At 34.5% G+C, this 13555-nt stretch overlaps 1 protein-coding gene across 2 annotated transcripts in view; it reads right to left on the minus strand.

Moving 5' to 3' along the window:
- Positions 1–11083, minus strand: part of MS3_00009754 (uncharacterized protein) — a gene marked incomplete at its 3' end in the record, with an annotated part of 32626 nt that extends 21543 nt beyond the window's left edge. For both annotated transcript variants that reach the window (XM_051218154.1, XM_012945091.3), the window contains exon 1: positions 9884–11083. Coding sequence is in view for 1 of the 2 variants with exons in the window: in XM_012945091.3 (XP_012800545.3) it covers positions 9884–10682 (799 nt within the window). The remainder of the gene's footprint in view (positions 1–9883) is intronic.
- Between the last annotated feature and the right edge of the window lie 2472 nt (positions 11084–13555).

Below are 13555 nucleotides of genomic sequence, written 5' to 3' on the forward strand. Positions count from 1 at the left end.
TTCTATATCATCAAGCTTCACATTCTAAGACGTTATCACTGAACTAGTTGGACCTTGATTGATCCTCTGTAACACTAAATATTTAGAACTGATTATTCGATGAGTAGTGACCGAAGTCGTGTATGTCAAGCCCTTGGTACTGACTGAATTCTGTCAGACAAGTTGCAATATGGCTATTAGTCTAAATGACCCGATATTCCATGCACTATGTTGTGATGGTTTGGTTATTAGATAAAGTCAACATAAGACAGTGGACCTAGGTTACGTGTTGAGGACGATAATTGGTAGCTTGTACAGCTCAGTGGTAACGTTAAAGTCTGTGATATGGGTTCAAACCTTCCAAGTAACATAATTTACCTGATCAATATAGGTACACATTGTTGACAACTGCCAGACTGCAACATTTGGGTCTAGAGTTTCCTGTCGACTACCTCCAATCGCCTAGTATTTCATCAATATGCATGCGTTCACTAATCACTTAGACTAGTGGCTACATTGCAACTTGACTGATTTGATTCTATCAGCATTACTAAAGGATTTGACAAATGTCACATTGACCATCACTCAGTGATAAATCAATTGAAATTAATTCGCAAATTAGATCTGATCAAATATTTGTTTTAAGCATCAATTGTATTATGATATATAATTGTGACCTGGAATCTTCAACGCCAAAGAAAGAGAGGACGACCAAAGAACACATTACGCCGAGAAATGGAGACAGACGTCAGAAGAACGAACAACAATTGGATAGAACTAGAAAGGAAGGCTCTGGACAGAGTGGGTTGAAAAATGCTGGTTGGCCATCTATGTTCCATTAAGGGTAACAGGCGTAAATCCCAAATCCATATTAATCGTTATAATTCGATATGAGGGGGGTAATTTATATTGTCATTAAATGTTTGAATTGAATGGATCGTTAAACTATACAGAAGTTGTATAGAAAATCACTAAGCTAAATAGTATTCTTGTGTTCATCAGTGATTAACCTTAAAGATGGATTTCATGAAGTTTACTTATGAAGTCTACCACATTATAATTGAAAGAGTTACTCATCTCTGGAACAGGATGATGGCCACATATTGCAGTATATCTATACTGATGTGGCATAATATAAGTCATGAATATCTGACATATATCTTAATCGCTTTAAGACCGAAAGGTTTTGTTTGTTCATTCGTTGACACTTCCATAAAGTTTTAAACTGGCTGTAAACTAGTTCATAGTCTATAATCAAAGTTATTTTCAAATGTTTAAAATTCAATAACTCTCAATAATCTGTTTGTTATAACTTATGCCCTGTGTCCTTTCAATATTATAACGTTATGATACCTCCAATTAGAGAACAGTGATTTATCGACCGTGCGAATGACTCATCAAGCAAGTATGAGCAGTCTAGACCACTTATCGGTCCTTCTTCCTGCCTAACATTGCCTGTTAAGTCCAGAACATCACTATCAGCCTCCACGATACGAATCATTATATTTCAAACATACTGGGTTTATATACGAAACAAACAGACCACATCGTACCATAAAACAGGAAACAACATTTGTACAAAAACGAGCCAAATGTGGTTGTGAATATAGGAGACTGTAATGAACAGACTGGGCATAAATCAAGAACGGTAAATCGTATAATAATCATCTATGGATCAAAAGGAAGCTTACAATAAGAGGAATATGAATATGCATAGTTTAGTTACTTAACCAAATATACCTAAATATTGGTCTACAAATGAATCTTAAAAGTTACCATTTATTATTCTCATTAGGATACAATACTTTTACTTATATCTATCAGTATCTTTGGTATCCTAGAAATTCATTTATTAAAATCAACCTAACTACTGATCTTATATACTACTTATAAGTTCATTAATATCAATCAACAAAAAGAAAAAAATAATCAATATTGATTACATGGTGTTGTGTAATAAAACAGGTCGCATTATAAATGATAAAAATAGTTGAGTATACTAATCAATAATTTAATGACAAACCACACGATAATCGATCATTTTTTTCTAAAAAAATATCAGTAAAACTGTAATGGTTATTATTGGATTTGTTATGGCTGATGATCTGACTCCAATTGGATCGTACGATGATTGTGATAGGACTATACATCCTGACTACCCTCATGTATAATTATCGACTGAAATTGCGTTAGTGAATAACAGAATTAAAATAAGCGAAATACGTGAAATGATAAGATGGTGGTTGGAGGTAGTCAACACGTAACCCTGTACACAGGTTTCGTGCTACTTGGCACTCGTCAGTAAGATGTACCTGTAATCTTGAGGGGACTGATGCTCCCTGACAGATTTAATCTCATGTCATTCAGCTTCAGTCACAGAGTTTACCATTGAGTTATCCGGACCATGAATGACCTCCTATAAGAATGAAATGTATTTACAATTAGTTGATCACCACCCAGTGATCATTCAGCAAGAAAGGATTTTGGAGTACGTATATTTTGTACAGTCGTTGGTTCAAACGAAAGAGCAAAGAAACGAAACGAAGAGAAGAGAGCGAAACGAAATAATGTACAATGGAGAGGGTGAGTAAACCAACTCGATTTAGTCAAGCGTGAATCGATATTGATAATGACACAAAAATAAACTACAGACATCTGATAAATGAGATAAGAAGGGCACATACATACACTTACATAGAAACAGTCAAGACTGATAAGCAAATAACTGACTAGGTCAAAATGTGACTACTTCAGAAGAATGAATAAATTGTCCTGTCCAAAAGCTTGAATAAGTTATATGAACTTAACATAGCAACTGACACTACGTCTGAGATACATAAAACTGAAGTAGTGTTTCCACTGGATGAATGACATAATTTTGTAGTTTTGTAGATGATAACTAAGATTCATCAAATTTAGGTAAATGGTAGAGCTTTTAGATTATTTTGACAGGTAGTTAGTTATAAACTGTATTCTGTTTGATACAGTAGTTCATCAGTATAAGTCACCACCCATTATATAAGTACAGTGAGAAAGAGATCTATCAAAATGATAGTACTAGTATAGGGGTTGTAGAGATTACTAAGTTTTTTGATTGAGATCATGAACCGATTGATGTTAGACCACCACAATTGAAAACCTGGAAGCACTGGACGGCCGTTCATCCTATTGTGGGACTCTTCAGCAGTGAGCATCCACGATCCCACTAGCGGGATTCGAACCCATGGCCTTCGGTCTCGCGCGCGAACGCTTAACCAACTGGACCACTGAGCCGGCATCCAATGGTGATGTTAGACACTATCCAAATCAGAATTTCACATTTAATAACATGACTTAACCTATCAGTTAATAATTCAAATGATTGATGTCAGGGTTTGATTTGGTTACTCCTCAACTTCCACCATTCTAACTACTGTCGAGTTAAACGTAGCCTGAGGGGAGGGAGTGTTCAACATATATGACGATTCATTGAAACAATACAAGTGTATGAACCCTATCAACTGATTTCTTAGTTTCATATATAACAAATCTCAAAATTACTGTAGCAAAACTTTAAAGAAATTTGTTATGGAATTATAATAACCTACGTGAAGGAATAAAACATTAATACACCAATCTCATAATCATCTATCTATTCCATGTGCTGCAGCTTCCAGTAGTTTAGAATGTAAACAATGGTGAATGTAAATCAAATATGTGTGATATGTGTGAATGAGAAATGAATGCTGGAATAAATTGATTTTTGTGTCATAAGATCCAAATTCCCAATCACTAATTAAGAATAATCGGTTTATTTAATTAATATCATAAACCGATCGATTTTAGTCAACTGTTGAAAACCTAGAAGGACTGGATGACCATTTCATCCTAGTATGGAACTCCTAGACAGTTAGCATCCATGATCGTGGACGCGGGATTCGAACCTTGAATCTTCGGTCTCTTGTACGAATACTCAAGATCGCCATTAAAACTTAACAATATAACCTTATAATGATATTTTAGAATTACCAATTTTGGAGATTTGTGGAGATTATAGTATTTTCAAATTTGAACTCACGAATCAATCTAAGCTAAAACATGATTAAAAACCTGGAAGCACTAGATCACCGTTTCGCCTCGGTATGGGACTCTTCAGCAGTGAGGACCCATGATCCCGTAAGCGGGACAATTCACAATTGATAACTAAATAATATGAATACAAATGTCCTTAAAAAATATTAAGATTCAAAAATTAATGTCAGTTTATGAAGTGAATAGTTTACTAAAGTTGGTTATAGTAAAATAAAACAATTTTATATAAACAGTGAGAAATCAACTCACTGAAGACAATGGTGTACAGTGGCGCAACTTCGTGGATTGGTTGGGTTCGAATCTCGCGGGGTGCGGGGTCGTGGGTGCGCACTGCTGAGGAGTCCCATACTAGGACGAAACGGTCGTCCAGTGCTTCCAGGTTTTCCATGGTGGTCTAACTTTAATTGACTCATGATTCCAATGAATGAAATTTCTAAAATCTCCACAAAACCCCTTCTGATAAACAGTATTTGCTTAATATCTATGTGATACTGATTGTGTAACTAAGCATGAACAAATTGTATATTGATAGTATATCAAGTCAAATACAATGTATAACCTGGTACATGTATACATTGTAATCTGCTAGCATAGAAATGACATTGTTGGAGTGAATTCTACAGAAGTAGAGAGAGGTCATAGAATAGGTAATAGATGAAGAAGACAAAAAGTCAATGTATATAAGCTACTGCAAACAATTGCAAGTGGTATCAGTCAAAAGCTTCAACTATTGATTGGGATAATCAAATGAACCCTAACCAGATAATATAGATCTGTTAAAATGATTCAATTCAATTGTTAAATTTTTCATAGTCTTATATCACATCTTGATACGATGGAATTCTTCATATTTATCAAAAATCGATTAATTTTGCTAATCAGTCAGTGGTTGTATCTTTAATTTATCATGAAATCAAACAAGGAAATGTATACAAAATGTTTAAGGTTTGAATCCATATGTCATTTATATTACATATTGTTAAAGACTTTCCTAGTTGATGACAATGCTTAGAGATGACGACTATCTTTGTATATTGCATTCATTATTTGTGATAGGTATATGTCATGGTCACTATACATCAATTTGATTGCTTATAAAAAGGCATTTGACAGTGTAGATAGGAGAACATTATGGAAACTTCTTTGACACTATGGAGTTCCTGAGAAGATTGTCAACATTAACCGGAACTCACTCGACGGAATACAGTGCAAAATAGTGCATGGAGGACAGATGACAGATCTATTCTAAGGAAGGACAGGAGTCAGACAAGGCTGTCCTTTCTTCTTTCTTCTGATGGTCAGCTGGATTATGAAGACCTCAACATCTAAGGAAAAACATGAAATACGATAGACAGCTCGGAAGCAATTAAACGATCTGCACTTCGCAGATGATCTAGCTCTCTTATCCCATACACAAGAAAAAGTACAGATGAAGACAACTTGTGTATCAGAAGTCTCTGCATCAACAGGCCTCAACATACACGAAGGGAAAACCAAAGTCCTGAAATACAACATGGAGAACACCAACCCAATCACATTTGATGGCGAAATTCTGGAAAAGGTGGAATCCTTCACATAACTGGGAAGCATCATCGATGAACAAGGAGGATCAGATACAGACTTAAAGGTGAGGATTGGCAAAACAATAGCCACATTCCTACAATTGAAGAACATATGCAACTCAAAACAACTCTCAAACAATATCACAGTGAGAATCTTCAATCCGAACGTCAAGGCAGTTCTACCGTAAGGAGCTGAAACTTACACAACTACTACAATCATCATCAAGAAGGTACAAATACTAATAGATAGTTGTCTGTGCAATATACTCAGCATCCATTGGTCGGATACCATCGGTAACAGCCTTCTGTTGGAGAGAACAAACCAGCTTCCAGATGAAGAGGAAATTAGGAAATGACGATGGAAGTGGGTAGGACATAAATTATGCAAATCATCAAACTACATCACGAGACAAGCCCTAACTTGAACTCGTGAAGGGAAACGGAAAAGTGGAAGGCCAAAGAACACATTACGTTGGGAAATAGAAGCAGATATGAAAAGGATGAATAACAACTGCAAAGAGCAGGGTTTGATGGAGAATGTTGGTGAGCGGCCTATGTTTGTTGACGAGGAGTACCAGGCGTAAGTAAGTACTTTGTCATTGTTCTACTATAATTCTCTCTAATAAGGATGTGAGGACGGTTTACGGGTGAACTCATTGAAGCTTTAAGAAGTTCAGAAAGAACCAAACACATTCCATCTAATCATCTTTTGGAAGAATATTCCAGAATCTCTAAGTATAGTTTCTCTATAGAAAAAATGCTGTAAACTCCCAAAATGGTGATTTCACTTTTACTAAAACTTATAAATACCTAAGAGTTTTGTATCATATTTGACACAGTTTAGAATAACATTCCTTCTCAATCATCTTCTGTCTTCTCATTTGACACTTAGAGGGTTCTAGCATTCAAGTACTCAAATTGTAAAGGGTATATCAAGGCTCTCAGCTCTAAATGTAACAATGTTCTTGTTAATCAGTATGAGCTTTTTTAAAACAAAGATGACAGCAAATTCTATTCTATTTCATAACTTACATCATATATAACATGAATGACACGTCATGTCATATATCATGTGACAGTCAAGTTAATACTAACAAATTATTCAGTCATTAGTAGGTCTTGTAATACTATGATCACAGACATCCCTAGTATGGTATTCCAGTTGTCAGGGCTGTACAATCATAATGCCAATTATACAATTATAAATGAATTCTTAGTATGAATCTGAATTTTATGTTATTTGAAAACTGAATGATCAGTTATGAAATAATGGAGAAGATTTATAGCTTAGGTGAATGATTTTGATAGAGTTTTATTCTCTGAACTGGATGGTTTGCTCGTGAAGCTTTCATCGCCCTTCTGAACGACACCATCAGCACAAAGTTCAGGAAGTTGTCATTTATGAAGATGTAAAGTATTTATTCATATCTGTGATAGATGGAGTTCAAGAATATCAGTAATGAGATGTGCATGTATCACTGAGAGCTGAATGAATATCAAAATGCTAATCAATGGATTCCAACTTTGGTGATCTAAAGGGAATGAACTCATCAATGAGACTTAAACATACTTGATATTATCTCTAGTAGGTCCACAAGTACTCACCTCTATGTAATCATGTATTAAGATGGCATATAGATCGATTGGTTTGTTGTTCTCAATTGTTTTACATTTGATTCTTGTCCGTAATGAGAAGTATCTTTAAGATAATGATTATGAATATGTTTGAAATCTTATGAATGATTTTGTACAGAGTGAGCCATTTAGACGGTAAAATACATTCTTATGAATTGTTTACCAATATCAGTGATAAATTTTATCTACCATAAGCTAACCATGATATTCAAGATTAACGCACTGAACTGTTTGAATATTCAATGAAGGAAGTTGAAAGATGATTATGTAAACATGGATTGAAACCAAAAAATATTATTGATTGTAAATTGATCTGTTCATTAATGAGAATTATATTGACTATGATAATTAAACATGATCAGTTCATGTTAGGGGTAACTTTTAAATGATCAAGAAATGAAGTGTAAATAGAAACAAGAAAACTATCTAGAGGTCCATGTTTACCAACTATATACTTGTGTACACTTATATTTATTTGATACATTTCAGTCAGTTAGACAGTCAGCTAAAATGTAGGACCAGGCATATATGTGCATCGATCCAAGTTTTCATACCTCATTAGCACAACAACGTGAACACCAAATTCATAAAATTAGTTAATTCAATGGTGGAAATATATAAAAGAATAATTGAACGTAAGGATATAGTACAGGAAGAAAGAATTAGTTCATAGAAAGAAAGATATAAAGTAATTTTAATCTCATATTTTAAAGGAAGATAGAGAATGTATACACCTACACCATTGTGATCGATTCTGAATCATTTCACACAGAGTCTCAAATCATTGGTCAGGATAGTCACGCGGACCCCAACCAAGTTGTCTGCATCTACCAACATGGCTGAGGCCAGAGGTTAGTGACTTCAAGCACTGATGCCACGTGTTGGTTTGGCCGCCCCTAACGTTCTTCCAACCATCTCCAATACCGAATAGCATTGCACGTCGTGGTAATCGGTATTCAAGCATACGTAACACGTGGCCCAACCATCTCAGTCGACGAAGATTCATAACCTCATCAACTGATTTACCATCATTTCCTAATACCCTGCGTCTATTATTATTATTATTATTATCAGCTTTATTCAATATTATATTTTTGGTACAATATAGAATTCTCAGCGTAAAGTATTTCAACAAGTTTCCGTTTCTTTCGTCTTGGTCGGTCCTGTCGATAAATATTGAGTGATCGCCAGTTAGGTGTTAGCAGTCCAGTAAATGAACATCTGAATAATGTATATTCTTTTCTCTGCATATTGCCAGCGACCACATTATCTCTTATTACGCTCTTTGTAACTTTGACAATGAAAGGTTGTACACTTTTCAGAAATGCACCAGGATAGGTTAATAAACATAATGATATATTAAAACAAACAAAAATAGATAAATTGTTGATATATCTAGATGGCAGGAACATGTAGCCCAGATGTTCAAGCAGGCCGCCCTAACCTCACTATTACTTATCCGGTAATCAGTGTTCAGGCATACGCAACACGTGGCCCAACCATCTCAGTCGATGAAGACTTACAACCTCATCAATTGATTTATCATTATTCTCTAATACTCTTTGTCTAACCTGCCAATTACTTATTCGATGATTCCAGCAGATGTGAGTGACATTTCTAAGATATCTGTGGTCAAACACTAGCAGCTTACTAGTATCTACTACTCGTAAAGGACACGGTTCGCAGCCGTTAATTAGAATATTTCATCAGCTGTATACAAACACGTGGTCTAGCCATCTCACTCGATGAACATTTACAACTGAAGATACATTTCAGTAGTAAATATAATTCTGTATCAAAATTTACTCTAATCATAAGAAAATTTAGGTAATTCTTTAAGAAATTTTCTGATAAAATAATTGATCTTCAGCAAAACATAAACATGAAACCACATGGATACAACTGAATTCTATATTTTTTCAAGGATAATAATAAGAAGAAGATAATCACTGATCATTCATTAAGATTATTTCTACGGTCTCAATATAATCAAAGTATACTACTCATTACTTAATCATAAAACTTTAAGAATTTCCATCTAGAAATGTATAATAATCATGATAGGACCTTTAATGTAATTCATGTTTTAAAAGGTGTATGCTTGTTAATGAACAAGTATAATTAGAGACAGACATCAGAGGAATGACACAACGATTGGATAGAACTAGTAAGGAAGGTTCAAGAAAGAGTGGGTTGAAGAATGCTGGTCGGCCGTCTGTACCTCATTGGGAGTAACAGGCTTAAGTAAGTAAGTAAGTAAGTGATATGATGGGAAGAAAAGTCAGAATTCGATTGATTTAGTGATTATTTTATGTATAGTAATGTTAATAACAATGATAAGAAACTCCTCCTGGAGTCCCTCCGCAGGAGGGTTGGGTATGGGGTTAGCGATCGCATCCCGTAGAAAATTAACTCACTAAAAAAACGCTAACCAGAAAAAGTTATTCAAACCACTTGAACTCTGCCCTGGGAGTTAGAAGGTCTTCATTTAAAAGAGTTATGACGCTTCATGATGAAAGCCGACTTCCTTCGGAAGTGACGATGCCGATGCCCCTTCTGACATCCAGATTAACCATTTATTTAGGTACATAGATGTAACAATGATAAGAAAAAGGAAAGAATGACTATAGACTTACCTTTAAGTTCAGAATTGATTCGTTTAATTGATTGATTCATTCCATTATTCAATCGATTAGAATCATCTTTTTGTGTATTATATTCATTAGATATAGTTTCATTCAAATGAGATATCATTGAATGAGAATTAGATGATGATGATGATGATGTTTTAGTCTTTGATAGACCCATTATATTCGATTGAATATCATTGGGTTTAACTATAGTTAAAGGAATTCTTGGTGTTTCTAATCCAGCTGTTTTACATGAGAAACCTTCTATTTTATTACGATGATTATCCTTATCCATTGAAGTATTATTATTATTATTATTATTATTATTATTATGGTTTAATCCTAACCATGTTTCAGTTAGATTTGGTATTGTATATTCATAAAATAAATAACCTTGTTCAGTCATAGCAGTACGACATTTAATAAGACTTAATTCATTATCATATGGACATTGATTAGGTATTTCACCAACACATGCTGATTGACAATTATGAAAACAAAATTTACCCCATGGGGCTATAGGACATTGAAAGAACATACTATAACCATTAAGTATATTATTATTATTATTATTGACTTCTAATTGTTTATTATTGAATGAATGAACTTCACAACGTATTATTAATGGTTGATTTAATTGTACTTGATTAGACGATGGATTAAAACTTATAGTTAATGGTGTATCTGATTCAATATCTAATGGTTTACTATAAATGATAATAATTCCATAGATCATTAGTAATAATAATGAAAGAATCATTTCTACAATTGAATGTAATGAATTTGATCTTGATTGATACAACATGGTCTTCTTCTTCTTCTTCTTCTCCTTCGTTGGAACTAGAACACTTCAATTAGTTGTTCTTTGTTCTCTTATCATGTAAAGTATATGATGGATAAAATAAGGTATTTCATTGAATTAAATAAAGGACATAGTAACTAAATTATATTTTAGTTATTCCATTAGTAATTTGTTTCTATGTAAAACTAAAAAAATTTTTTTTTCTGTCATAAACTAAGAGAACAGACGACAATTTTGTATTTTAGATCCAGGACATACGATTTTTAAAAAAATCATCACTTTCTCCAGAAAAGTTATTCACATGTTGTTCACACTACAATAAATGATCATCATTAAAAAATGATAATAAGCAACAGAGTCTTTTCTTTTTCTGAAACCCCCCCCCAAAGAAACCTTACTACACCATACTACAGCATAGCACACGCATACACGCACAGGCACACACACATCAGTGTCATCACCAATACCAATCATTATGTGCTTTAAAAATTAACCAATTAATTTGTAGAGTGGAAAAAAAAGTGATGCGTGGGCGTCCGGTACATTATTATGGTTAACAAATGATAGTAACATCAATATGTTGAATGATTTATTTGATTATCACTTTTTTTGTTGTTGGTTAGACAGAATTTTCAATGTTCATCTTAGTGAGGGATAATTCTGTTTTAAAATCATCAAATGGATAAGGAATACTATCAAGAAATTGAAGTATTCAATGGAAGCATATTTCAATTGAATTTGAATATGAAGTGAAAGATTTTAAGTGAGACGATAATTTATGGTTGATGTGTTGAGCGATGCCAAGAGAATCTTGAGATTGTCCACCTAATAACCAGGATTAAATGAACACTGATTACCACGATGTGCAGTGTTGACTAGTGTAGGGGATAATTAGAAGAAAGTTAGGGGCGGCCAAACCAACACGTGGCAGCAGTGCTTGAAGTCACTAACCTCTGGCCTCAGCCATGTTGGTAGATGCAGACTACTTGGTTGGGGTCCGTGTGACTATCGTAACCAATGATTGGAGACTCTATGTGACATGGCTCAGAATCGATCACAATGGTGTAGGTGTATACACTCTCTGTCTTCCTTTAAACTAAGAGGTTGAAATCCCTTCATATCTTTCTTTCTACGAACTTATTTTTTCTTCATGTATTATATCCTTATACACAATGTTTCTTTTATGTATTACTACCATCTTGTTGTTCTAATGAGGTATGGCTACTTAGATCAATGCATATAAATACCTGCTCCTACATTTTAGTTGATTGACTGACTGGCTGAGCTATAATGCTGAAACCCTAATTAACCAAATGGTTGATTGCATTTCGCGCTAAATGAAGGCGAGGCTATAATTTATAGAAGGACCGATCAGATTTAAGATGATAGATTTCGGATTTTGGATCGAAATTCATTCGTCCATTTGGGTAAAGAGCATTTTGTCATTTTAGTTGATGTCAATAAGTGATGAAAAACCGTAAATCTAATTCCTAACTCTTAACCATCAACTGTAAATCATAATCCTTAGTTTTAAAACAGGTTTATAACTTTCATATTTAGTCACAGCAAGTAGAGTGAACATTCTCAAGGTCACTTTGGCGTCACTCGAAGGTCGTCTATAAATTATAGTCTCACCTCTTTGTGATTTTTGTTTTTGTAGTGAACGAACACTCACGTGGGGACAATCAATTTATTTTTAGTACACACAGAAACTCTTGAAAAAAATATGAGAGTCAGTTAGCTACAACATAAGACCTGATACACATATACATTGGTCCAAGTTTGCCATACCTCATTACCACAACAAGATGAACATTGAATTCATAGAAGTAGTTACTTCAAAGTTTAGTCTTGAATGCTGTTGGAGATATGAGGTCGGTTAGCACTTTCCAGTTGCCCGCAACTTGGACGGGTTCTTCTAGAGGTACCTGAAAAGGAAATTGTATTAGAGGTGTTCTTAGTGACTTTAGAGCGTGACGGCAGTGCCCAGAGGACAACTGCTTGAGGTCGGTTACAGATGACCTTTTTTGAGATAACTTAGTACTTGTTGATACCATATCGCCAGATACGGAATTCAGTGGGATAAGGCGAGGTGTGCATTTGTGAAAGGTCGACCTTTTCTAACCCCACCCTTTCTTGTGCGAAGGCAGCATCGCTGTTATGCTGGTTGTCTGAAAGAAACACCTTACTACCGTCACATCACTGTACAGTTAGCAGTACGACTTCGCCTTGGATTTGCTGTTTTTATTCTTACTCTTCTTCAACCAACCTGTCTGACATGGTAGGACTTTGAGGAACGATTGTTCCAGCCAGTACAGCACGATTGATTCATCACAGTGGGTGGGATAGGCCACCACATCAAAGTAGCAGTAACGGTCAGTGATAAAATATGAGAACCATGCATTGAATATTTTCGGTGAGAAATTCCATTATTTGTCCTTCACATTCTATATGATTCTTCAGTCATAATTCTTATCTATTTCCATTTCCGTTTTCTTCAAGTCGATCTTCAAAGCCTACTGTTGTCATGCATTTCTCTGTTGATTGACGTCACATACTACTTATGTCGACAGATATAAGTAGCATACACCACATATTTATCACTGAACTGACAAACAAGTTTTACCTACATTACTTTGATGTTTATGTTTTCAGTACGATCCGAATTTCATTATTTCTTAATTTATAAGGTAGATTGATATCTATTAGATAATTGAGTTAATGCTGAATAGCTCTTATTCAAGTATTTTCAATCTAATGGATCTTTGATTCACAACTGATCTCGATATGAACTTGAACGTAAGCAAATATACCTCAGGATTGATACGTTGATTCTAAACTACAATTAAGCAATTGCTATCACAATATAATTTAAT

The sequence above is a fragment of the Schistosoma haematobium genome, chromosome 7 (genome assembly GCF_000699445.3).
Source record: "Schistosoma haematobium chromosome 7, whole genome shotgun sequence".
Lineage (NCBI taxonomy): Eukaryota > Metazoa > Platyhelminthes > Trematoda > Strigeidida > Schistosomatidae > Schistosoma > Schistosoma haematobium.